This window comes from Penaeus vannamei, chromosome 10, assembly GCF_042767895.1.
Source record: "Penaeus vannamei isolate JL-2024 chromosome 10, ASM4276789v1, whole genome shotgun sequence".
Classification (NCBI taxonomy): Eukaryota; Metazoa; Arthropoda; class Malacostraca; order Decapoda; family Penaeidae; genus Penaeus; species Penaeus vannamei.
The window spans coordinates 12,656,126-12,683,625 of NC_091558.1; the positions used below are offsets into that span (position 1 = coordinate 12,656,126).

Below are 27,500 nucleotides of genomic sequence, written 5' to 3' on the forward strand. Positions count from 1 at the left end.
TGAACTCGGCGAGAGCGCGTTTCACAGGAAAGGATGCAGAGATTGCCGGAATTTAGAGGGAACAGCTTTTCCAGAAAGGGTTTAGGTTGAATCTGAGAGAGAGAGAGAGGGAGAGAAGCAGAGACAGACAGACAGAGGGAGAGAGAGTAAGGGAAGGAGAGAGAGAGAAAGGGAGGGAAGGAGAGAGAGAGACAAAAAAGGGAGGAAAGAGAGAAAGGGAGGGAGAGAGAGACAAAAAAGGGAGGAAAGGGAGGAAGACAAAGACAAAAAAGGGAGGGAAGAGAGAGAGGGAGGGAGGGAGAGAGAGACAAAAAAGGGAGGGAGGGAAGGAGAGAGAGACAAAAAAGGGAGGGAAGAGAGAGAGAAAGAGAGGAGGGAGGGAGAGAGAGAGACAAAAAAGGGAGGGGGGGGGGAAGGAGAGAGACAAAAAGAAAGAGAGATAGAGGGAGTGAGGTAGAAAGAGAGAAAGGGAGGGAGGTAGAAAGAGAGAAAGGGAGGGAGGTAGAAAGAGAGAAAGGGAGGGAGGTAGAAAGAGAGAAACGGAGGGAGGGAGAAAGAGAGAAAGGGAGGGAGGGAGAAAGAGAGAAAGGGAGGGAGAAAGAGAGAAAGGGAGGGAAAAGGGAGGGAGAAAGAGAGAAAGGGAGGGAGAAAGAGAGAAAGGGAGGGAGAAAAAGAGAAAGAGAGGGAGAAAGAGAGAAAGGGAGGGAGAAAGAAAGGGAGGGAGAAAGAGAGAAAGGGAGGGAGGGAGAAAGGGAGAAAGGGAGGGAGAAAGGGAGAAAGGGAGGGAGAAAGGGAGAAAGGGAGAAAGGGAGGGAGGGAGAAAGAGAGAAAGGGAGGGAGGGAGAAAGAGAGAAAGGGAGGGAGGGAGAGAGAAAGGGAGGGAGGGAGAAAGAGAGAAAGGGAGGGAGGGAGAAAGAGAGAAAGGGAGGGAGGGAGAAAGAGAGAAAGGGAGGGAGGGAGAAAGAGAGAAAGGAAGGGAGGGAGAAAGAGAGAAAGGAAGGGAGGGAGAAAGAGAGAAAGGAAGGGAGGGAGAAAGAGAGAAAGGAAGGGAGGGAGAAAGAGAGAAAGGAAGGGAGGGTGAAAGAAAGAGATAAGAAGGGAGGGAGAAAGAGAGAAATAGGGAGGGAGGAAGGAAGAGAGAGATAGGGAGGGAGAAAGTAAGAGATAGGAAGGGAGGAAGGAAGAGAGAGAGGGAGAGAGAGGGAGAGAGAGGGAGAGAGAGGGAGAGAGAGGGAGAGAGAGGGAGAGAGAGAGAGAGAGGGAGAGAGAGGGAGAGAGAGGGAGAGAGAGAGAGAGAGAGAGAGAGAGAGAGAGAGAGAGAGAGAGAGAGAGAGAGAGAGAGAGAGAGAGAAATCGGGAGAAAGAGGTAGACAAACAATGAAAGAGAAAGAGGGCAAAGGGAGGAACGACAGGGAAGGAGGGAAAAAAGAGAGCGGGCAATAATAATAGCACTAGTAATGATGCAGTTTCGAATGCTGATATTGATATGGTAAAAATACATATGCAATTGATGATGATGATAGCGATAATCGTAATATCAACTAATGATAACAATGACGATGGTAGTAAGATGATGGTGAAATTATGCTAATACTGATGAAATACCTAATGTAATAAAAATGACAATGATAGTGGTAGTAGTAGTAATAATGATGTTAATGATAATACTAGAATAGAGGCGGCTAGCACGAGAGGGGGAGGCGAATAAGAAGACAGAATAAAAACGAAAGGTGAACAGCACACCACGCGGCACACTCGTGTCTCTAACCTAAACTACCTAATTTCGTTGTTGTTTTTTTCGGCGCCTGACTTGGTTTGGCAGTCCTTGCTGTTGTAGTCGCGTCGTTCTGTCATTATGTATCATTCGAATATCGCGGTGTGTATCACTTAGCTTACGGGTGTATCTTTTAGCGTAGTGTTTTTAATGTTTCGGTGTTAGATGACACGTCAGGACATTTGCACCGTCAGCTCGGAAGGTAACCCATGTGGGCATGACCCACGCGTTGGCACCGAGATTAGATAACAAGCAAGCGAAGAAATTGGTCATGCGTTTACATACACCTATGATAACAATCCGGGGGAGCAGCATGACTTGGCGAGAGTGTCACGGGACAGTGTGACGTCACAGTCAGGTGCCTCAACTTGGCGTGTGTTTGTGTGTGTGTGTGATTGTGTGTATGTTTGTGTTTCGTTAAAGTGACTGGCTTCGTGAGACACAGTCAATGTGAAGCTTGTATGCTTTTTTGTTTTGTTTTTACACGTATATGTGTATGTATGTTTGTATTTATGCATATATTCAAACGACAGGTCATGTGGCAGTTACCTAATTGCAGCCAAAAACAAATACCAACAGTTGATTTTTTAAAGAGAAACGCGATTGTAACAGCTTGTGTGTGTGTATGTGTGTGAATAGATAGCAACAGATATATATGCATAGATAAAGGTGCATATTTTTAATTGAGTTTTTTTGTGTGTGTTAAAGGGCTAGAGGATGAAGCGTGTCCGAGTTCCCCCTTTGTTAGGAATGCCATCTGCTGCCCTAGAAATAGGAGGTTGTCAGCTTTTGTATTTCATTAGTTGAGACACCTGGAGCGAGGCGCTGATCTAAGAGGTTGGCAGCGCCCTTTGTATCATGGGTTGTCTTGGCAGGAGAGAAAAGGCAGCGCTTGGGGGCACGGGTTTGACACTTGCCCTGGGAATGGACGAAAGGAAAGGAATGTCACAGTTAGTTGTAGTCAAACGTTAACCGGACACTTTTGAAATGGAGGTGACAGTGCCCTGGTTAAAGTGGAAACCCGATGGGAGTGGCCGTAGAAAGCTTGTTAGGACTTTTGGACTGCTGTTGTTTCACGTGGAGTGCAGTTTGCGTGTATGTGGGGTACATGTATGTATGTTTGCATGTGTATAAAGTGCGCGCATACTTATAAAATCGGAAGTTTTTGGCGACAGTTCAAGCACATCCCGTCAGCCGTTCGAAGGAGACCTGTTGCTGAGATTAGGAACAGCGTTCTTTGTTCGCACAAATATGATGTCTTTAGTGTTGGCTTTGTCGTGTGGGCTTTGAGTAACTAATAAAAGGAATAATTTACACAACGGGGTAGAAAAAGAAAAACAAGTATAAGAATTTTGTTACTGTAACAACCTACGATAGACTACAAAATTGCAAGGTCCTTAAGGGGAAATGAGATATAATTTCCCGAGAAATTGAATTGTGGACCAAGCTTGTGTGTCCGGTTGTTTGTCTACAACTCTGCGTGTGCGTGTTTTTCCCGCGCCCTGCAGTAAGGAGCATGATTACGAGGCGTGAGCGTCGGCCCGGGAAGCGAGGGAGTGGGCCGCGGGGGGCAGGCTCACGTGAGCGCCCAAGTATTCGTACCGTGGGCGAGGCCGCAGCGAGCACGACCGCCTTGGTCGTTCCAAGGCAGAGAATCACCGTCGCCAGGGAGCCGGCCGCGGCTTTTATTTGGCTTTCTTGTGTCTGCTCGGTTTGTCCTTTTGGGATTGGGAAAGGGAAGTGGGTTTCGGTCTTCGCTTGCGTTACGATTGTAATTCTTGAGCTTCACAAGCGAAGAAATGTAAAACTTGCAGAACACAGATATTACATGACCAATATAGAGTCATTGTTTGCTAGATGTTTCATGCTATTCATACGTTTCTAAGTCTAGAAATATTGTGAGGAGTCACACCCACAGACACATACGTCCACATGCACAGACACACGCACATGCACATGCACACACACATGCACATGCACTCGCACATGCATATGCACATGCACTCGCACATGCATATGCACATGCACTCGCACATGCATATGCACATGCACTCGCACATGCATATGCACATGCACATGCACTCGCACTCGCACATGCATATGCACATGCACACAAACATGCACTCGCACATGTACACAGACATGCACTCGCACATGTACACAAACATGCACTCGCACATGTACATGCACACAAACATGCACTCGCACATGTACATGCACACAAACATGCACTCGCACATGTACATGCACACAAACATGCACTCGCAAATGTACATGCACACAAACATGCACTCGCACATGTACATGCACACAAACATGCACTCGCACATTTACATGCACATGCACATGCACATTTGCACACATTAGCACGCATTAATACACATTAATATATACACGCCTACATTCACATGCACATACATGCCAACGTCCACACACATGCAGACACACAAATGCATACACAGATAGATAGATAGATCTTTATTGACCACAAATGTACATAGATACAACAGTTAGACATGGTAATAATTACATTATTACTAGTTAAGTAACATCATTTAAATAATTGAAACTTGTAATAAATTTGTTGTCCATAAATTAACTGTATGAATCTCATTATAACTTGAAGCATAAACACGTATCTTTAAACTATTTAGACTGAAATACTAATACAAAAAACTTTACCCACAGTTTATAACTTAGCTACAATAAGATGCAATAAAAATCACTAAATTGTGATAGCTACACAAACATTTAAGTTCATAATTAAGTATAAAGATGGTAATTGAATTTAAATGTAAGAGCTTTTGAAGGAAAGTAATGCATTTATAATCTCCATCAGGTAGAAAACAGTGACCATGTGTAAAACAATGAATACAATTATAATGACAGTAGAATGTAGTTACAGTTGAGTAAAAAAAAAATAAAGTCTTTAATAACAACACATCTGCCTTTCCTATGTGCTAATACACATATTGGCAGCTTTTCATGAGTAACTCACTATTTTACATTGCTGAACATGCATTACTATGGAAGAATATAACACAGAATTGTAACATTCCCCCACCCAGCACACACACACTTTTGTTCACTATTACTTGTTTATGCATTTGTATAACCATATGATGTTTAATTTACTGTGTATTGTTGTCAGTATTTAGCCACAAGTATACTGATCTGTAATATTTATAATGGTAATCGTATAAGAACGTATTTGAAGGGAAGGGACTCCACATGTCTGAAGTGTAGTGACATAAAATCCTATGTTGTTAGGTTGAAATCTACATAAATCTCTACAGTAGAGAGACTCTTAGTGCAACTTGAGATAGAACCCTTCAGTGTAGAAAGGGGCCTACATGACAGGAATCAGGTTGGGAAGGCTGCCAGTTAGCTATTATATGTGCCAAGGGGAGGCTGAAACTGCAGTCACCTTGTAGTTGCCAAAGGGAGAGGAGCTCTGCTAGGCTCTCACCCACTTATAAATGAATCAGAGTATATAGTAAATGTGATGCAGATATTAAGATGTGTTTTATTATTATGGATGGCAGATGATAAATGATTTTTACATGTATGCAATTTTCTGTGAGTATAGGGTACTGCCTTTTAATTGGATGAATTGAAAACTTGAAAAAAAAATAATGAAAAGTTCAATTTATGCTTTTGTGAGTCTGATATGTGACATCAGAAACATGAACTTATTTACATGATCAGGATATTATATTGAGAAATGTGTCAAAATTGTGTTGAAAATCTGAACGGAATGTCAGGCTTTGGTGATGTCCTTTTGCCATTTGTGACAAGATTGCATCAGCTATATCGAAAGACCTGTCTCTATCAAAATGGGAAAAAAAAGAATATGGACTTAGATTTTGGTAAACAAGATAGTGGCGGTCTTGCTAATACTTATAAGATGCAAGTACTGCCACTCTGGACCTTTAAACAATGTTCACAAGAAAGTACGGAAGAGACTGCTCCTGACAATGTGAGTGCCTGTCATTCCACCATTGATTCCATTCTGCCTTCCAGCCCTGGGGACCAGCCAGGATGTGTTGCCCCTCCATTTAACCTCCAAAGAAATGGCATTAGGGTGTTGCTGTTTCGGGAGTGTGACACAAGAGGGCGAAAATTACTGTATGATTCCAAGACAGTGGTACGGATCCCCATACCTGACTGCTCACCAGCCATGCCCTCATGCAAGACACTCTTCAAGAGTACTTTTTCGACTGGTTCCTCTCAGTCAACAGGAAATACATCGGCTGGATCAGCAACTCACCTTACACCCAACAAGGGCTCAGCATGTAATGTTAAGTCTTCTGCGACCTCCTCCAGCTCCAAGTCTGAGTCATTTGCAGAAATAAGCAATGGATATGGATATCAGGTATGGAGCCACATTTATATGAGGTGTTTGTTCATTCAAACTTATTTGTTTCTTCATATATTTATTGCATTGTAGTCAATGGTAAGAGGGCTTTGGTTGTAGAATATCATGAAGTTCCTTTTCTAATATTGAATTATTTATAGTATTTTGCTACTTCCTGTTAGCTGTTTATCATTTTCCAGCATAATTTATGTAGACTGGTATTACTTTTTAAATTTTAGCATGTAGAATTTTATTTCTGAATAACCTTGTCCACTCATTTACGGAAAATTAATTGTTCTGACTTGCATGTGGAAGCCAGTGTGTCATGTAAATTTCATTAATTATCCACTCATTTAAAATCTTTGTTTGCCGTTTGTTCTAGTGATCATGATATTTAAAGGCATATATAAAATGATGGTTTGAATATTACTCTTACATCTAGGGTTTACAAAGAAGCAAACCATTTTCATTTTATAATGAAGTAATTAGAAATTTGTAATGATTTTTTTTAATATATATTGTCTTGAGCTACTATTTCTATTAATAATTTTGTGATTTGTTTCACAGTACCAGAAACAAGAGAGTGACACAAAGCTTCTAGGGGAACTGGTTTTTGGTACTGTAGCTTTGGCATACCGAGGCTCATGTTCTAAGCTGCACTTGATGCAGAGTCCTCAGCGCATCCTCCTGTCACGCACATCACCTGCACCACGCTCCAACTTAAAGCAGTCATGTACAAGCAGGTAAATGTTTTTGCTAACACCCTGTTTCAAAGTGATATAGACCAGATATTTGGGGCATTTGGCTGGTACAGCAAAATAACTGCCTATACAAATACCATTACACAAGAATGAGAAAAACATTTGGTATGCATACATGTCAGAGTTGTAAATCTTGAAGTTTAAATGTTTCTTAAAAGTCCAGAAATAACAACTTATGCTGTTCCTCTATATTATTTTTTCATCAGCGACCAAGGGATAGAAGATTCATCATTTAGTAGCTCAATTAGCTCAGTAAGTGAAACAGCAATCTCTAGAACTGAGAGCTTGGACATGCCCTGGGGGATAGCTGGAGGTGGTCCTGCATGGGCCACAGACACTTCACACATCCTAAGCACCTCTAATAGTGAAGGGGACTCTGGCTTTGGGGGACCTCCTTCTCCCTACTCCTCTGTTTGTGGGTCCTTCCTCTCTCCAACATCCATACCAAACACTCCACAGGGAACACCATCATCTAGACAAGGTAAGCTGATCAGATTAGAATTGGTGCTAGAATGAGGGACAAGTGCATTATTATAAGAAGAAAAGAAGGAAGCAATGATTGTATTTACTCTTAAAAAGTAAAAGTCTAAAGAAATTAATTGCTGATGTTAAAAGCTGATAATTTTCGTTTTTATTAAGACTTGAATGAGATGCAGATAAAAATCAGCACCCTTTTCAATATTTTTTTCATTGCCTGTCATAAAGGTTATTGGCAATCTGTATTTCTTTTTGTTATATATTTAAGGGCTGGGCAGCATTATTTTGCAGACCTTTTTATTAAGTGACTTTGTGAAATGCCTTTTTATTTACAAAATTTATATTAATTGCATGTTCATGAGTCGTATATTTACTTCCAGGTTCAGGTAATAGCCTTAAGCACTCAGGAAGCCTCAACAATTTACAACGTAGGTTTTTAAGAAATGTCAACACTTCCTTAGAAGCACTGGGACGAGATGGAGAAAGTGGAGATGATGTAGGAACAACCTCTCAACATCCACACAGGTTGACACGTCTGGGTCTTGCTGTAATGATAGAAGTTGGAGGACATGCTGACTGGCAGAGGTAACCAAACTTATAGTTGTGCAACATCATGTATTATCAAAAGCATGTAAAACTAAGCAGTATGAAAAGCATTAGTGTTACCTAGGTAGATACGTTAACTGCAGATGCTCTCTCCTTTCATTTTTATATATTTGCTCATGTGCAGATGGCTTCATAATTACTTAGGCACCAAGGAGTCAGTTGCTTACCTTTCTTCCATTTTTACTTCATTCCAGTAATTTTAGTTGAGTCAGTTTTATTTCCACTGCTATTATTATTATTGATATTTTTTATTATTATTGTTGTCTTAAATTATTATTATTTTTTAAATTATTATGATCATTATGATTATTTTTTACCTTATTTTCATCATTATTAAGACAATATTCTAAACAATGCTAATATCAGAAAAGAAAGAGGACTTATTTAAAAAAAATTGAAAAAAAAAAACAAACTTTGAGCCATTTATGTTCAAATAAAGTTATTTATTAACATTAACAATTCCAGTATACATACCCTCCTAGAGTAAACAGGTCAATGCTTAATATACATATATCTTTCATATGATGCTGAATATTTGAATTTTTAAAAGAATTTGAATAATGTTTTTAACAGGCAGGTGGAGGAGTGGATTTTTGCTCATCTTGGTGTTATTGAAGCATCTGTGAATAGATTGCAGTCTTCCCTTGATTTAGCATACATGCATCGTCGTACTTTTGTTTCTGCAACACACCAAGCTGTAATGCAGCTGGAACAGGTTTGTTTTGTTATTTGTTTTACAGATATTGCTATTTGATATGTAACTATTTTGATGATAATTTCCATTTTTGCTTACAAATCTATTTTTATACACCACACACAAAAAGTCATTCACAGATACACCTGCACACATGCAAAGTATTCACACACATAAAAACATTTATGCATGCGTACCTGCATGCATACACAGCGCACACGCGCGCATGCACACACACACACACACACACACACACACACACACACACACACACACACACACACACACACACACACACACACACACACACACACACACACACACACACCTGTATGCTTACATAAGCATACATGAATTCAAATTTCACTTTTGGGTGTATGTCATAGTTATTATTTTTGCTTGATAGGACTTATTGGACCTGGTTAGTGCCCCAAGGTTACCAAGGCCAGTGTGGTTGGGACTCCTGGGCAAACCATCTCACAGTGACCGCCAATTACTGTGCACAAGCTTTGTGAACACCCTCTCTTCTGCACTCATGACTTTTGATACAAAGCAGACTAACTTGTAAGTGTTATTATTATTATTTTTTTTTTTGGTAATGTGAATAAATTTCAGTAGTGGTTATTGAATAGTACATCTGATGTTTTTGCAGCCATTTGTTCAAATTATGCTTGAAGATGGTAACAGTAAAAGGGATCTGGGATTATAAGTAATTATCGACACAATTTCAGCTTTTTGAGCAAATTGCTAACAGCAGTATTAACCCACCACCTGGGTTGGGTGTCAACAGTGGCCCCAGGGGATCATCCTGTCAACACCTCATCCCAGGTGCCTCAGGTGTCTGCTGAACATGCATCTTTGGTATGTGGAACATGCTTCCTACTGTCTATTTAATTGAAAAGTGCACATATTACACTGAATATATGAGAATCTTCCATAGGAATTACTCTTATGATAACATCCTGCTAGTATGTATTGTGGAGTTGACAAGGGTTGTCCACAGGTTGAACGTCTGAGTGAGTCACATCCATATAATGCTGTATGGGCACAGCTGTGTGAGCTGAGTGGGGCAGTAGGTTATCCTCCTCGAGCTGCTCGTACTCTCTTAGTAGGCTCGAATGCTTCCCTTCTGTCTCAGCTGCTCACTATCCTCTCTTACATTATCAGGTGCTCTCAGGTAGGTTACAAGTTCTTCATACATATTTGTGTTTTTAAGGTATATATTCAGATATGATATATTTTTTGTGGGATCTTATGTTTTAGTAGAATGTTATTTTATTAAATTTCACATTTTACATTGTAAATCGTTTTATAGCAACTAGCCCTCTATTTTATAATTATGAGATAAAAATATATAGTGTATGCATTCTTCATGTTATATGAAAATCATGAATTAATTTTCTTCCACAGGTTGTTGAACAAGATATCCAGCCTTTCCAAGAAGGAGAGACACAACAGCCCACATTCTCTCGTACTTCTTCTGTGGCATCAGTCATCACCATTGTAGATGGTCGAAGAGATTCACAGAGGGATCTGTCACAAGGAAGACAAAGCTCATCAGCCACACTGCAGCGTGACCCCAGCATTCGTCGGAGCTGGAGGATGACCCGTGATGGTCGTAGTAACAAGCTTCATTCCACAGAACTTAGGGGAGGGAGTGGAGAGTTGCCAGCAGACTGGGGTCCTGGACATGTAGGCTACTCTGGAGGTGATGAACCAAAGCCAATAACCAGTAATGATTCAGACTCTTCCATTCAACATCCCAACAGACGGGATGTTGATCAGACTTCCAAGTGGATGCTCAATGATGATGTGGAAATTGTCATAGGTGAAACAAAAGGTGATTCATCCAATAAAGCAAGTGGTAGTGCAGTAAAAGAGCTCATACATAGTAAAGAAACAAGAACATGGAAACCAGAAACTGATATTTTGAGGACATCACATGATAGTGTTAGAACTTTATCTACCTGTAAAACATCAACCAATCTTGCAGCACTTGGATCATCATCTGGAAATGATTATAGCCCAAGTAAAACAAGTCCTTCAAGCTTAACAAGCTTTCTCTCAAGATCAGCAAGAGAACCTTCTACTGATCGATTGTACCCCAGTCTTCAGGAACTAGATGACCACAGGGAAACATTTGGCCCAGAAAGCATACAACCAGATGTCATTGCTGAAAAGGTAAAAAAATTATTTCATGCATCATCAACAGTGAATACAGAACCATACAAGGATAGACCTGTGACACATACAATATCATGCTGTAGTTTACCTCAAGAATGTAACAGGAGAGATATTCCGAATGACGAGTTACAGAGTGAAGTTAATATAACGACATTACCTCGTATGAAAAGGTCACCCACTCGTAGTGTTAGTCATAGTGCGCAAAAAGAAAAGGCTATAGACTGCTCAGAAAACAGACCAAATAGCCTTTCAAATTATGTTAACAAGATGGAAAATGCAGAAAGAACTTCAAAAGCTGAGATTACAGTGCCAGCAAGAGATATTCAGCCTGAAGTGGAAGAAGGAGGAAAAGTTTTGTTTTTGTTGGGTGAAAATGAAAGATTAGAAGGGTTGAAAAGTAAGAGTAATTTTGGTAAGAACAACAGCTCAGAACCTGAAAGTACTTGGACTAACATGAAGGAAACTACTAATGCAGCTGCAATAGGGTTTGAGGGTTTCACACAAGGTGCCAAAGGTTCTACTGATAATATTGCAGCGACAAAATCAGAAGTGCAGGTTATTGGTCGATTACCCTCTCCTGTAGATTCCAGAAAATTAGTAAAAATCCGACATGTTGGCCGTACCTCTGCCCGTGACCTTCCAAGCTTAGAGAGAGAACAAGTTTCTTATCCTCACTATTCTTCCTTAAATAAGGACTTACAAGTTTGTGATAATTCTGTGAGTGGCAAATGTACTACAACTGAAAATGAAAGAGCACGAACTACGAAACACCATCGCCGACACAGTGATCCAACTAATGGTACCTTCATTTCCAAGACACCTCTCTATCCAAACATTGAACTATTGAAAGATGTTGTGGAGGAGCAGGTAACAGAAAGTAAAGACACTTCCAGTTTAAAAAAGGATATCAAAAGAAAAGAGGATTCATCAGTGAGGGAAACCCCTGTTTGCATACCATCATCAACGGAAGAGTTTGATGAACGGACGAGCAAGCAACTTGCCAGCACTGATAAAACCCCAGAGGCTGTCCAAGATGCTAATCAGGAAAATAATGAAAATAGTGAACAGCCAATGGTTATCCAGATACCAAGGTACATACTAAAAGTTTTATATACTGTATCTCTTTTTTCTTTCTTGCATTCTTTTTTTCTGTGTATTGTATCTAAAAAAAACTGAAATGCATTTTGTTTACTTTTCTTGATTAATTTAGTTGTTTTTTCCAGCTTTTTTTTGCTTTCTGTCTGTCTTTTTTAATTAGTTTACATTTTAATGGTAACACAGAAACTAACATTCATATATAATAATTATAATTTCATTGTGTTCCTTATAATTACTATTTTAAGGTAGTTATACTAGTCTCTCTCTGTTGTGATTTGTTACAAGTTTGAGGGCATAATTCAGGAAACAAATTATGTATTGCATGATCAGGTATATATGAATACAGAGTATTTATATATTTATTTATTTTTTACTGACATGTAAAATGGTATGGGTAACTAGATGATGATTATGCCTCTCATTGATTGATTAAATTCTTTTACAGTTGGTTTTGTTCTTGTTAGTACTCTTTTCTTTAAAAGTGTATAAAAATACTGACTATGTAACATTTTAGCACTTTCCATTCTTAAAACATTTATAAGAAAGAACGAGGCACCATTACATGAAAAAAAAGAATAGATATTAATCTGTAGATTTTGTTAAATAGCACAAATATTGTACTCATATCTTAAAGTAAATGTTTTTATGTTATTAAGTCATGGTTATGAAAAACTTTGCTAAATGAAATCTGCAGTTTGTAAATCCAACCTTCGGAATCTGTAGTTTGCTATTTTTGAATTTCAGTTACCATCAGAAGGTGGAGGTCATTTAGATTTCTTCATGTTCTTTTCATTTGGTAGGTGTGCCTGTGCAACTCGTCGAAGTTCTGCAAGTGCGAACACAACAGGCAGCCAGATTGCAGAGTCGCTACTAGGTGGAGTTCTAGATCATTATTCCTCAGTTTTTGTACTTCATGCCACCACACAGTCAAGCCAGTGGGAGGATGCTCTCCGCCAAGATCTTTCTTCAGCAGCTCACAACTCAACACTGGATCCTGAGGTGTCTGAAGCAGTAGCAGTTGTAGCAGACACTGATAATTGGTATGTTGATAGAATTTCAGTCTTGTAATGAATAATGAATATCTGAAGTCTTAACAAAAATGTAAAATATTTACACTGTTTTGTTTTAATTGAAATTGTACTTTTTTACCCACAGGGAAGTACAAGTAGTTTCATCACATTCATATGTTGTTGAACGAAGTGGAATTGGTAGCCAAGTGGGACTACGGGTTGGAATGTCACCCTTGGTGTCAGCGATTACCGATTCCATTTTGGATCTTGCAAAGATGGAAGTTGAACCACAGTTTGTGAGTACCTTTACAAATGATAGTTTCATTTATAACTTACTTTTGGTAACTAGGAGAAAGTAGCTGCTGTTGCTAAGTGTATACAGAAGAATGAATGTCACATTAAGCAAAATAATAATAATAATAATAATAATAATAATTTAAAATATAAATGTTGAAAAAGTTAGTTTTGTAAATGTGTTAAGACTATTCTTCCATTTTGTTTCAGATTATGCAACACCTAGAAGAAAGACTGTGTGAGCTTTATCTGAAGTCACAGTTACTGGCAGAGTATTTGCTAGGTGGGGCTGCTTGCTCTATGAGAGGATCAGAAGCCACTTTCAGTCCTTTCAATCTTCCTGAACTGACCAAAGCTTTAGGCTTAGACCTAAATGACCTGCCATTGTTATTGGCTGTTGCTTCTACACATACTCCAGCTTTGACCAAAATGTTTGGCCTTAGTATCAAATGAAAATTAACATTTCTGATTACAGTTTTCCATAATTGTACATTGGTCATTTCAGCCATGGAATTTTCTAAAGTTTATATTGATGGCAATATTTTTTTTATAGTTTTGTATGTATTATGTGATTTTTAAATTATGGAAATGGCTTCTTTATTAATTGATGGTGTTAGTGTATGCAATATGTATAGTAATTTGTAATAAAAAAAAAGGGAATTCATTAACAGCTGTAGCTTTTTCTGCAATAGGTTCCTGTGTGGGATCTATAAAATGACCAAATGTACATCAGAAAAGAAAAAAAGATTGGGCTCTTACAGATTGTACTGTAGAGTAACTTCAAAGCAAAAAAACAAACAAACATATATCAGTATATATGAATAAAAATCAGTTTAAATATAGGTAAAGATCATCAATCAGAATTGTGTTTAAGTCGGCAAGGCTCAGGGATAAGCAAATGTATAAGTGTGAAGTGTTTTCATTTAAGTAAAACATTGGTATATTGGTAGAAGCTCCATTAGAGCTGTATCCTAAATTCATTTAGCTGAGCTGTGATACAGGCTGTGATTTTGCCAAACCTGTTAAGATTATAATAGTATAGTAAACACCTTGATTTATATTAAAAGTAGGTATTTAAGAAAAAAAAAGAAAAGAAAAAAACATTTTAATTTATTGACATGGCTGTAGTGGTTGAAAGTAATGTGTACTTACTACATATCCATCATAGCACTACCACAGAAAATGCACATAATGAAAACAGTATGTCTTGTTCCTCAAAACCTTTTGATGTTTTTATTTGCAAAAAAACTAAGATTGCAGTATATGGATATTTTTATTTAAGTTATTTATTGTACATGCCATTGTATATGCATTGTTTTGTAAATGTATTTTAAAATAAAATCTCAGAAAAATACTGATTTTGTATTTAATAATGATGATATGTACTGCCGATGGGATATGAATTAGGATGACTCATCTACAAATATTTTCCAAGGTTACTTTTTCATGATACCTGGTTAAACATTCTGAAATCTTGATTCTCCATGTATAATATTTACTCAAGTCCAATTATAAAGAGGTATGACATTGGTATTCATTAGAAATAGCTGACACAGGCCAGGCCACTCTAGAGAAAAGGCCCAGGCAGAGCTTAACTCAACAAATCTAACTGAACTGAACTACTACTCATTCAGAATAGTGGCATGACCACAAGTGCTAATGGGGGATCATGAAGACCCACCTTTTTCAATGTTTGGATGCAAAATTGAAGTACATGAGACTTGCCGTAGGTCAGTTGAAATGTGCTTGTAATTTTACGAAGCAAATCACTTCTGCTGGAAGGGAGCTTTAACATAAGATATGCCCACTGCCCCGCACGGTCAGACTTTAAAGTGTACGACCCCCCACATGACAGTCTAAATCCCCAAGTAACTGCCTTCTACATCACGTTATCACTTTCTCCTGTCACCCGTAGGGTGGGAGTGGCGGGCATGTGAAAGTTCCCTTCCAGCAGAAGTGATTTGCTTCATAAACTTACAAGCACATTTCAAATGACCTACAGTGTCTCATGTATCTGTTAAATTTTACTTAAGTAAATCACATTTCTGCTGGAGGGCGGTTCCCCAATAGGTTTTAAAGCCATGTGGGGGGTCGTACCTTATCCTTATGTTTGTATTAATTTGTGGAACCCACAAAACTATGAAAACCAATTTTTAGATAAGGTAAATGAAACACCTTACCCTCTAAACTGCCATGTACTGATAAATAGCATACTTCCTTGGAACACAATAATAAATTATAATAATGAAATATACTGTAAACTCTTGCATAATTTTGTAAATTGATAGAACCCATACTACAAAAGCAACTAAGGAATATATACTTTAATGCTATGCTTGAAAGAGAAATAAAACACCTCTCCTTGTAAAGTTCCATCAATATAGCAATTTCACCTCACAACATCTGAATGTTTTATAGTGTCTTAAGAAACTTAAATATATGAAATACTCCAGTACCGCATCTTGGAAAAGATCCCTCTCACTTGCAATTTCTTTATCATAATATCTAGCAAAGATGGATTTCCTTTTGCCATTTTATGTGCAATAGGGACTGCCATGGCCTTAGCTTTAGACACTGCCACTGAGTGTACACTGCCTGCTAAGTATGTATTTATGTCAATACCTGACATTAATAACATCATCCTAATCCACTGTGCAGCTGTATCCTTTGAAACATATTTGTGTGGTTTGATAAAACTGATACTGTCTATCTTCACATTCCCCGGACTGGCACCTGAACTCTAGTCTTATTAATATACATTTTCAAGATGTTATATACACACAACCATTTGTCTGTGACATAAGCCTTAAAATTAAGAAAGTGAACATTATATTTTGGTCTACATTGTTTAATGTTGCCTCCTAACCAAACACAAATATTATCTTGCTCAATCTTTATGTTCTTAATGACTAATAAATGTAAAGTTTGTACTCTCGCCGCTTGTGTGAGAGCCATCAACATTACTAGTTTCAAGGTAAGATTTTTGAGAGATGCTGTGAAGAGGTTCCTACTCCTTAAGTTTCTGTAGTACTGGTGAAACATCCCAGGTCCCTGAATACCTGGGTTTTGACGGCCTCAAGTTAAATACACCCCTCAGAAATCTATTGACTAGAGGATGATTTCCTGCTCTGCAACCTTCCACAACAATTTCTAGCACAGAAAGGGCTCCCGGGCTGTGTTAATGCAAATGTATCCCACCTGTGTGGAAAATTTCAGCCAAAGAATTTACAATATCTTCTACATTGGGATTAATGGGATCAATTTCTCCCCGACCACAAACGTTAGTCCATCGCTGAATATGTGGTCTGTCTCGCTGTCCCCGATTTCCAGGAGGAGGTGATGATATCTGCACCAGACGCCTATATGCCTTGGTCTCGGAGCTGTTTCCTGACAATAGACATGCCATTAATTTGTTGTGACACATGATCGAGTGTTCCTTCACTGTTGACAGATGTGTCAGCATGTTCCTCCACCTCGTAATGATTTATGGATTGGCAACAAGCATCTTCAAAAGCATCCCCATCCATGGCTGTGATGTCCACAGGGGCACTATAAACCACCCTTTCGCTTCTTCCGCTTTTATTTTCTTCAGGCACCTGTCAATGTGGCCAAAAGGAGGAAACAAATAAACAAACTCAAATTGTGCCCAACTGATTGAAAAAGCATCATAATGTTCCGCATCGAGGTCAAGGTTCCATGAGCAAAACCTAGATACAAATACAAGGAGTCCCAAAGATTTTACACAAATCCCTGAAAATGTTCTCATTTAATTTCCATTCATGTCTGTCATTAAACTTCCTTGATGAATCATCTGCCCTTATATTATCCTTGCCCGGGTTGTGAGAACAAGTAATCCGCGCTCCATTTTTCAAACACCAATCCCATATTTCAGCAGAAATGTCTTTACACATAATAGATATAGTGCCTCCCATCTCATTTACAAAATTTACTGCAGTGGTGTTATCACAAAAAAATTCAATATGCTTGTTGGTGAGATGAGATCTAAATGAGCACAAGGCAAACAGAATAGCTTTGAGTTCAAGGGCATTAATATGTAACTCCCTTTCATCCACAGACCACCTACCATTAATCAGCTGATTATTCAAACAAACACCCCAACCTAAAATTGATACATATGTATACACACTGATCTAAAAAAAAATCTATCGTAGCTTCACATTCTGGAACCACCACAGTAAGTCCTTTCTCATTTCATCTCAAACTATCATCCAACTCTCAAAGTTTGCCTTTTCTTTCTCTAACACCACAATTTTTGCTGACCTCAACTTCCTGTAATGAAGTTTCCCCCATTCTACAGCCGGAATTGCTACAACCAGGAGACCAATTACCCTGGCTACCTCTCGTATTTCCTCACACGTTTTGTTCATTAAAGCTGCACAACTTGGCATTATTTACTCATACCTTCTTTCTGGAAGAGATACATTCATTTTCACCAAGCCAATAACATTACCAAAATATTTGATAGACTGTGTGGGTTCTAACACAGATTTCCCCTTATTTATACAAAACCCTAATTTCCTCAATAATTTTACGGTTTCAGCAATACACCTATAACATCCTGACACTGAATCCCCTTAAGGTAGCAAAAATGGGTTTCATTTAGTAAATAAACAAGGACCTTCTGCAACACCATTTGACAGGCAGGTAAATTGGTAAATCTGACCTTTCCATAGGCAGGTAAATTGGTAAATCTGACCTTTCCATAGGCAGGTAAATTGGTAAATCTGACCTTTCCATAGGCAGGTAAATTGGTAAATCTGACCTTTCCATAGGCAGGTAAATTGGTAAATCTGACCTTTCCATAGGCAGGTAAACTGGTAAATCTGACCTTTCCATTTGAAACAAAAATTTCTGCTGTTCTGCAATTTTCAACGAATAATATGCATGCCTGAGATCCACAGAAACCATGTAATCCCCTTTATTAATAATTCTAATTGCCTTCTCAAAATTTTCCATTTTAAAATGTTTGTAAGGAATGTGTTTATTCAACTTCTCCAGATTAAGAACCATCCCAAATTTTCCATTCTTCTTCTTTCTCAAAAGTTTTGGCGAGATAACTTGACCATCCGCTCTCTGAGTTCATTTGGTAACCTTCAGTGTTAACAATTTATAAATTTCCTGATCAATAATTGTGACTCCTCTTTACTAAAATCACATTCAATACCCTCAGAGAATAAATGAATATTATTAACATCAATGTCAAGGTAGCAATTTTGAATAATTTCCAAAATAACTGGGTCACTTGTAATCTAATGCCATTCTTGACCATAACTGGAAAGTTTACCTGCAACAAAACCTAGATTTACCTGAGTTTTTGTTGGGGATTGCTGAGACCCCGACTTTGGGAGTTTTTTGGAACTTCCCACCTGGTAAACACTTGTCTCTCTGAAGCCAGATTTCCGATAACTGTAAGGGTGGAATCTGGATGAGAATCCTCAGAAGGGGGTTTTACCAGGGTTCGCTCTTGCCCTGGCTCCACCAAATTTTCCAGTACCAAATTTCCATTAATTGAAGGGTTTCTTCTAAGAAAACTTGTTCCTGAGTTTTTCAGACTCTTCAATTTGTTTTGCCGATTGAGAGAGATCATTCCCGAACAGAAATCTTGTCATAGGCACTTTCTCTGAACATAGGTGAGAATATTTCCAATTTATTTCTCACCTGATAAATCTTCTGGTCAGATTATTCTTGTAATTGGCATTGCCTAATAAAGCTAAGGCTCCATTAATCATGCCCACTTCATGCACTACGGCTGGATTCTGATCCTCTTGAACAAGCTTGTCGGCCACTGTAAGACTTGGAAATAATCGTAGCTACTTTAATAATATCCTTTCCGACCTCTTTCATACGAAAATCTGATTTCTTCGCTTCTGACTTGAGGGCCTCTAATCTGACAATTACATTCCACCCGAGCCAAAGCATGACAATTTCTGAGCCCATTAGTAATTTCGTCTTCCAAAATTTCTTTATACTCGTCCGCTCTCATCCCATTATCAAACAAGTGATTAATCATGTCGGCAACGTGTTGATCATCTTCCGAAATCTGGTCTGTTGGGCCAAAAGTTTTAGCATTCTGTAGCAAAACACTGCCAACGGGATCATCATGAATCTCACCTTCCTCTTGTCAAAAAAAAAAAACAACAACAACAACAACAACAACAACAACAACAACAACAACAACAACAACGTCTTCCCTCGAAACGAACAAACAATCATCCTGTGTGGTATCAAGGTCTATATAAGTATATACTTACATAGACCTTGTGTGGTATGAGACTGCTCTCGTGAAGCGCGCATTATCGTCCCGAACCGATTTGTCATTCACGGTAAGCTCAACTTCAAAGGAACCGAGTCAAGAAGACTGGTCATCTCTTTGTCCTTTCTTCCTCCTTTTACATCATCTTAGCCATATATGCACGTAACTCACAAATAGCGTCCAACATCACAGACCAAGGAGGACAATCCGCACGTTGTTGCTCGGCACCAGCAACCGAGACCGAAGCACTGCCCGTACCGGCCACAGACGGTACCTTAATTGCCTCATTATCCCAATTGGGAAGAGGAACTTCTGGACTGATCCTTCCTATGAGATTTCCGTATGATGAAGGGCCCTTAAAGCCTGGACGTCGATGAGAACTTGCGTCCCACATGGCTAACCAGAAGACCGTTGAACCGAACCGAAGTTAGTAATTCGTACCACAACAGTTCAACAAATCCATAAGTGCACCAACCCGCTCCTATGACGGATAACGGGAAAAGGCTCTAAATGACTGCGTAACAGGTAACGGGACTAAACAGGCAGCGGAATATACGACTCGAATATGAGGAAGCAGGAGCGCAGTTTATGTCATCCAAACACCCCGAAAGCACACGAGATATTCAAGGAGGCTGTAAAGTGTTTGCATATGGAGCAGAAGGAAATTAACTAATTGGCATCTCGTCTCGGCGGCCTGCCTTGGCCCCGCCCCATTTTGACAAATCGGGTGTGTATATATATGCATATGAATATGTAGATATATACATATATATATGTATGTCATATATATATGTATATATATACATACATATATATATGTCAACACGTTTGAATAATCCGCGCTTTCCCGCCTCACGTGACCTGTCAAAATGGGGCGGAGCTATGACGTCACCCTAGTGGCACAATAGCAAGCCAATCAGGACACAGAAAATTGTTTACAATTGCGGATTGTTTTTTTATTTTTTATCATAATCATCAGTGTAAGGAGTGCAACAAAAAATCCACGCCTTTGTTTGAGCATACAATTTTTTTTAAATTATAATGAAGCTTGCAAAAGAAACAGGAAAAAAACATATTCTGTTAAGTGTTACCACAGAGCTCAATGGGGATGACGCTACTTCCATTCTAGATTCCTTGGAGATACTGACTGGGTGCACGGTTTCTATGTCGCGCGGACACTATGACCTGGAAGGAAAGTCGCGAAGCTGTATGACGGGGGTGACTCCGTGTCTGGCGGACACTATGTCGCGGTGACTGTGTCGCGCGAGGCGTCGTCCTCACATAACCTGGTCGTCGGCTGACCTTACCTTGTATATCGCGGTGACTGTCTTGCGCGAGGTGTCCGTTGACCTTATTACTCTAACTTCCGCTACTGCTTCAACATTGCGGACAGATGACCTTATGTTTCAACGTTCCTTTCAGCCGTGTGCCTTCTGTCTTGTGATCTTGCTATAATAATGAATTTTCAAGGAGGAGACATCATTCAGCATGGAGAATTCAACCGAGCTTCCATTACCGCCCTACCCCGAGCTCGATGTTTCATCGTACGAGGGATTGAATGAAGATTACCCTCCCCCACCTTCTTTTGTCAATGTCCCCGAGGCCTGTCGCATTATATCGTCATACCGGGCGACTGTGAAACTCAGAGTTGGCCAGCATCTCTTTACGAAGGAAAAGGACCACCAGGACAAAGTTCTGTGGAGATGCGAAGACAGAACCTGTGGTGCCAGGGTTCACACCGTCAATGGGGAAATAGTGAAGTGGCAAAACCCCATCCACAGACATCCTGCTGTCCCTGGGAAGGCCGAGGTGGAGGAGATACTAGCAGCAATGAAGGAACGTGCTGCCGCAACAGCAGAGCCCATCTCACATATTGTCAACACATTTTACGCTAGAGTTGAAGTCGGCTGGGCTCATCTAATACCAACGGTAGACGCCATCAAGAGGACGCTGAGGCGAGTGCGGCAAAAGGCAGGTGTGTCTGATCTTCAGCCATTTCGGACAACGTTAAGCGGAGAGGCCTTTCTTCGTTATGAAGATGAAGGGATGATGATCTTCGCAGCAGACTCTGATTTGAAATTTCTTGCCGAGTCTCGTCATTGGTTTGGTGATGGAACGTTTAAAGTGGCCCCTGTCGGATACAAGCAGCAGTACACACTCCATGCATACTTTGGTGGTATAACATATCCTTGCGTCTATGCATTGTTGCCTGGAAAGAATGAAGAGATATATAATAAAATGTTGTACGAGGTGTTGCAGCTAATACCCCCTGGCTTATCATGCAATCCAGTGACAATAATGACAGATTTTGAGAAGGCAGCAATGAACGCCTTCCAGAGGAATTTTCCGAGTGCAGAGGTTGCTGGATGTTATTTCCACCTGGGCCAGTCTGTCTGGAGACGCATCCAGAATCTTGGCCTCGCAGCGCGGTATAGAGAAGATGCTGCCTTCGCCATCCGGGTCAGGAGGTTCCTGGCTCTGGCATTTGTTCCGCTGGCTGACGTCCACCACTACACGAGGATACTCCTTGCAGACGAAATTTCCAAGGATGATGGGCTTCTGGACTTGGCAAAATATTTCCAGGAAACCTATGTCGGCCAGCTGATTCATGGTGACATGGAAATTCCTGGGAAATTTCCATATCAGACATGGAACATGTATCAACGAGTGAAGGATGATCTGCCCCGAACAAACAATGCATTGGAAGGATGGCACAATGGGTTTGCCAGGATGTTACCGGACCACCCTCAGCTGCCGCTGCTCGCTGCAAAATATCAAAAGGAGCAGCACAAATTGGCTCTGAATCGCGAGCACCATGCAGCTGGCAGGAAGCATCCCTCGAGTCAGAAGAAGTACCAGCTCGTAAATAAGAAGATTAAATCCCTAATTACAAAATTAGAAACTTATACGCTTGTAGATTTGCAATATCTAGATCAAATAGCCAAAGTAATGGTGATCCCCACTGAACAATAAAGGTATGCTCATCAAAAAATATATCATTAATACCTAAAGAAAAAGAAAGATATATGATCATGTATCATACCAGTGTTATTATGTATTCTATATACTAAATTATTTTTGCTGCACTTTCAACACCTTCCTAAATCTTATCTGTCAATAATGAACAGCGATGTACTGACATAAATGGCAACGTGGCTTCCCCGCGACATTTTATCCGCTTGCGAAACGGACGCCGTGTCACAGCGCGATGTGGCTACATTAGGTCCGCGAGATAGTGTCCCAGCGACATAGTATCCTAGAACCACTGACTGCGCGGGGCATTGGGCGTGTCTCATGGGGAAGCGCCCTCCAGCATAAATGTGATTTGCTGATGTAAAACTGCATTTTTGCAGTTTGATAATCATGATCAGATCATCATCATGATTATCATTAACATAATCAGCATCATTAATATCCTTATGGATATTATTTTTATTAACATTATTATTATCAATTATATGATTATCATTATCAAATAATATTGACAATGATTTTAATACTAAAAATCACCATCCTAATAATTATTATGATAATAATGATAAAACAGGTGCAAAGGATCGTGGAGCCAGAAAAGTTAGTCAAAGGTGATAGTTGATAAATGGGCAAGCCTTAGTGTCCTTAATAAGGGTACAAAATCTTCATTAGTTATGGTAAGCCTGGTTCACTTCTCTGGTCCCCATGATAGGTAAGGAAATACCAAGTTTATGGCTCCCCGAGGCCGTTCAGGACTGACCCAAAGCCAGTTTTTTATCCTTTAAACCCGGCTCTCATATTTTAGGAAGTGGATAGGAGAAGGGCTTGGAAAAGAAAAAGAAATGAAAGGAAAAATAATAGGGAAGAGACAGAAGAAAAGACCATGTAAAATAAGTTGAGCCGAGAGCTGAGGTCCAAGACAAGGGTGATCTTCAACACTGGGCCAGCCCCACTCCTCTCTCCCCCCCCTTCCTTGCGACAAACACGGACACGAGATGGGGGGGGGGGTACAATTTGTCGTACATATCTCATATTCTGCTGTTTATTGATATGTTTCTGCCGCGTCTACATCTAATGGCCATTAGCGGTGTAAACAAAATATAACAAAATGGCGAGACTTAGGGGCAAAACCTTTCAGAACTGACAAAACCATCCTTTCAGCACGGCTCTCCCACTTTAGGAAGAAGGGAATGAAGAAAATAATAATGAAAAAATAATATGGAGAATTAAAGACCATGCAAAATTACCTGAGACAAGGGCTGAGGTCCAAAGCAAGCAGGTTGAGGATCAGGGTGATCCTCAACACTGGGCTAGTGTCCCAGTCTCCGTCTCCTTAGCACTCCACCGGCAACAACGGGTATGAGGTTAGGGGGGCATATTTCATAAGGTCTCTATTAAGAGTTTTCGTTTTTTTCTCTCACTTTTCAGTACTCCATTTGAATCCTGTTGTAATGGTTGGGGCATTTTAAATCAATACCTATATTTTTCTCTGGCTCAGATTTAGACAATTTACATTATATCCGTTGTTGACGACGATTTTCTCTAATGCTAAATTGGTCACAAGTTTCTGAATCTTTTACCAGTCTGACAGTTGCTCATCTCATTTACCTTCTTTGTATGTAAATTCTTTGTATATATTTTTCATAGTCTGTTAACCCTACAAACTGTATTGTCCCTGTCTAGCGCCTTTTTCATACTTTCCCGTCTTTGTATAAATTATAACTGATGTTTCAGCCAAGAACTATGAATGTAGTTTTGATATCTAGTAGTCTCATGTATCGTGAGGAACAACCATACCTAGGCAGGAAAAAGGCCAATGACAATATGCAGGGATTTCAGAATTTTAGTATTTTATATATAATGGTTTGGAACCTTTGTGAAGACCTTGCTCTGCATGGCAATGTTAGGTAGAGCATAGATATTAACAGACCTAAGGTAATATGCTCTATTGATACCGATGGAATTTGCGTTATATTCAGGTGTGTAGGTCACCCACATGTATACCAAGTCGTCATTAAACATGAATATAGTTGAAATACTTGATAGCATATGTGTAAATTGTCATGCGACATTTTCTGGATAGAAATGACAAATTAGCTTTTCATATGACTGCTTCCAGCTTGCATTTGAATGCATGATGATGAAAGCGTAAACTGACAAGAAAAACATGTACTGCAAGCAATTATCAGTATCCTTACACGAAAGATGTAAACCCGAGAGTACGCTGCAAAGAGGTTGGAAAAAAATATCCTAGACTTGCAAGGTCACTGATTTGCAGTATATTTTTCAGTTCTGACAAGATTTGTTATTCAGTATTCTAATTTGAGCAATAAGTGTCCGTTTCATTATCCTATTTAGGTCTGATTATTTTTCCTTTTTACTTTATTACTGTACTGATATTCCAGTTCAGTTTGCCAAGTCCAGCACCCAAGATACCGGTTTCCCGAAATCATAACGCTGTTGAATTATCCCTGCCGATAATAATCTAATCTGTTCAGTATCAAGTACCAAGTTCCATTCAAATACTGCATCTGATGCACGTGTTCAACCCTTTCCTTCGTAAATACTTCAAAAAATTTATGCTTCATTCGGCCTCAAGATGAAATTTTGGATTAAAAAGTAGGGAACTCCTAAAAAAAAAACAAGATTTTATTTCTTGTTCTGAGCAACAAATTGCGAAGAACTTAAAAAGTAAAAAGAAAAAAGGCATTCTGCTCTCTACGCTACACATCAGGAGAAAACTACCTTTTTTATATACATCCTCATATTCCTCGAGTTCTTGCAAGAATATTTACCGGTACCTTATTGAAATCCGTATTTTGATTGTTATTACAAGGTGACTATGACCAAGTGTGGTCAATTCCTAACAAAAAAATCTTGTGGTACTTTCGTAAAGTGAGACTTCTACAATTGGTTTATAGACTGAACCAAGAGAAAAATATACATAGTTTCTTCCAATGAAGGTATCTCTCTTGTTCTCATCACTAATACCAGAGAAGTAGAAGGGTTTACTTTTCCATGTTGATAAAAGCACAATTAAGGATCTAGTCATCGCATCTGTTAATGTAAACACCAGTGAGTGTTCAAGGCACATTTTAATGAATCTTCATATAAAAACAAATCTCTAGAAGTATAAATAAAAGAAATATATCACCAAGTTCCCTTTAATATTAGTGAACTTTAGTTTACATTTAGCTTTTACAAAAGTTTGCTTACAATTTTATTCAGTCTTAATAATAATATATACACAGACATGGGATTGCAGTTAAGATCCAACTCTTTTTAATGAAAGGAAAGATCTCTACACTCTTGTACTTGACTCCTAAAGCACTTTCGAGAGGTTCAATGTGTGAAATAGCAATTATACAATATAAAGCAGCTTCTAGAATGTTACACGACCACACACACAAGAAACAGATGCACCACTCCTCTCATAACAGCTTGGAACAATTCAGATCCAAATTAGCGTATCACTAATAGTTTGTGTTCATCAATACTAGGCAACTTAGCTCATTCTCGTCCATTTCTGCACTGTTGCAGCGTCATCACAACACCTGGCACACGTCACTAATGGAAAAGATAAGATGCTTTCACACTTCAAAGTTGGCTTTTCAATGGTCAATGGAAATGTGTTCCCTTCAGACAGCTGATATATTATTTTCGCACAAAATATGGAATAAATAATGAGGTCAGTATCACAGTTAAATGTCAAAGTGAATATTTGATGTGTGGGTATATGAAGAGCAGTAGCATGGAAAACGGGGGGTGGGGTGGGGTTGTTGTATGTCACAATCACACACATTGCATACTTGGAGTTTTCATTCACACATTTTAACTAAAATATCGCCTCAGGTTTATACTAAAGTATACCAATTATACTTTCAATGTTGGCTAAATTACTGCTTACAACTGTTGATTTGTAGAATGTGACACCACTGCACTATGACGTCTCCTCCTCCTCCTCCTCCTTCTCAGAGTTTGTGCCACTTTTTTCACCGTTTTCCACTTCCTTTGTGTTCAAGTTTTGGGCTTCCCCCCCAGATGCATGCTTACTAGCATCAGATTCCTTGCTCAGGTTTTCTGGTGCTTCTTGGGCTTTCACATTTCTATGAACTTCCTGATTTTTATGCAATGACAAATCTAAGTGTGCTGCATAGGGGTCTTGCCCTCCCTGAGCTTCAATCTCACGAGCCAATCTTTCTGCTTTCATCTGTTTCAGTAAGTAACGTTCCTCTTTTGACAGTCCGGATTGTTCCTTCAATCTTTCTTTACGCACACTAAGGCCCCGTTCTACTTCATCTGATGGTTCTTGCTTCTCTGCTCTACTACGGTGATCATCCCTTGCTTCACGAGATTTTCTATGGTCATCACGCCACTTGCTGCTGCTACTGATTGTGGTAGAACTCTGGTTGGCATGGCGAGAAGAACCTGCTGTGGACATTATGCTTGTAGGGATACCATTCAATAAAGCACTAGATGCTGCAGAAGACATTGATGGTAACTGGAAGGAACCTAACCCACCAAGTCCCAAAGGTGGGTACATCAGGCCTGCAGTGCTAACCCCTGGGAACATGCTTGGAAACGATAAACCGGCTGCAGAACTCGCTGCTGCGTTTCTATGGTCCTTAGATTTTGAAGTTGAGGCTAAATCATTCAAATTAGGCAATCCTGGTAATCCAAACCCAGCTAGTCCACCTAACAAAGGATTGCCCATTCCTAGTCCAGCCATTGCAGGCAAGCCACCAAAGCCAGCCATCATCATCATGGTTGGATCCATACTCATATTAGCTAATAACTTCGGATCAATACCACCAAGAGTCTTGGGATCTAATCCTCCTGGGAGCTTCGGGTCCAAATTAGCTAACAGTTTGGGGTCAATACCCCCAAACATTTTGGGATCTAGACCTAACAACTTGGGATCAAAACCAGTTAGTTTAGAATCTAGGCTAGCAAGTGTCTTTGGATCTAAACCTGATAATAACTTGGGATCAAGTCCTG

At 39.5% G+C, this 27,500-nt stretch overlaps 2 protein-coding genes and 1 pseudogene across 3 annotated transcripts in view; 1 reads left to right on the forward strand and 2 right to left on the reverse strand.

Moving 5' to 3' along the window:
* The window catches only part of LOC113800833 (folliculin-interacting protein 2), a 28,715-nt gene extending 14,106 nt beyond the window's left edge, over positions 1-14,609 (forward strand). Inside the window, exons 1-13 of one of the 2 annotated variants that reach the window (XM_070126337.1) lie at positions 5,211-5,270; positions 5,798-6,149; positions 6,699-6,874; positions 7,099-7,373; positions 7,750-7,954; positions 8,549-8,690; positions 9,076-9,233; positions 9,401-9,530; positions 9,673-9,846; positions 10,080-11,944; positions 12,752-12,991; positions 13,107-13,257; positions 13,466-14,609. In XM_070126337.1, the coding sequence (XP_069982438.1) occupies positions 5,254-5,270; positions 5,798-6,149; positions 6,699-6,874; positions 7,099-7,373; positions 7,750-7,954; positions 8,549-8,690; positions 9,076-9,233; positions 9,401-9,530; positions 9,673-9,846; positions 10,080-11,944; positions 12,752-12,991; positions 13,107-13,257; positions 13,466-13,708 (4,128 nt within the window). In that variant the 5' untranslated portion in view covers positions 5,211-5,253 and the 3' untranslated portion in view covers positions 13,709-14,609. Of the gene's footprint in view, positions 1-5,210; positions 5,271-5,797; positions 6,150-6,698; positions 6,875-7,098; positions 7,374-7,749; positions 7,955-8,548; positions 8,691-9,075; positions 9,234-9,400; positions 9,531-9,672; positions 9,847-10,079; positions 11,945-12,751; positions 12,992-13,106; positions 13,258-13,465 lie in introns of those variants that run through there. The other variant, XM_027351629.2, reaches the window with a different exon arrangement.
* A 4,073-nt stretch (positions 14,610-18,682) lies between these two features.
* On the reverse strand, positions 18,683-19,403 carry LOC138862977 (uncharacterized; annotated as a pseudogene).
* A 6,249-nt stretch (positions 19,404-25,652) lies between these two features.
* Positions 25,653-27,500, reverse strand: part of LOC113800837 (uncharacterized) — a 10,210-nt gene continuing 8,362 nt past the window's right edge. Inside the window, exon 5 of the mRNA XM_070126338.1 lies at positions 25,653-27,500. This exon is cut by the window's right edge and continues 1,009 nt beyond it. Within this exon, the coding sequence (XP_069982439.1) occupies positions 26,443-27,500 (1,058 nt within the window). The 3' untranslated portion in view covers positions 25,653-26,442.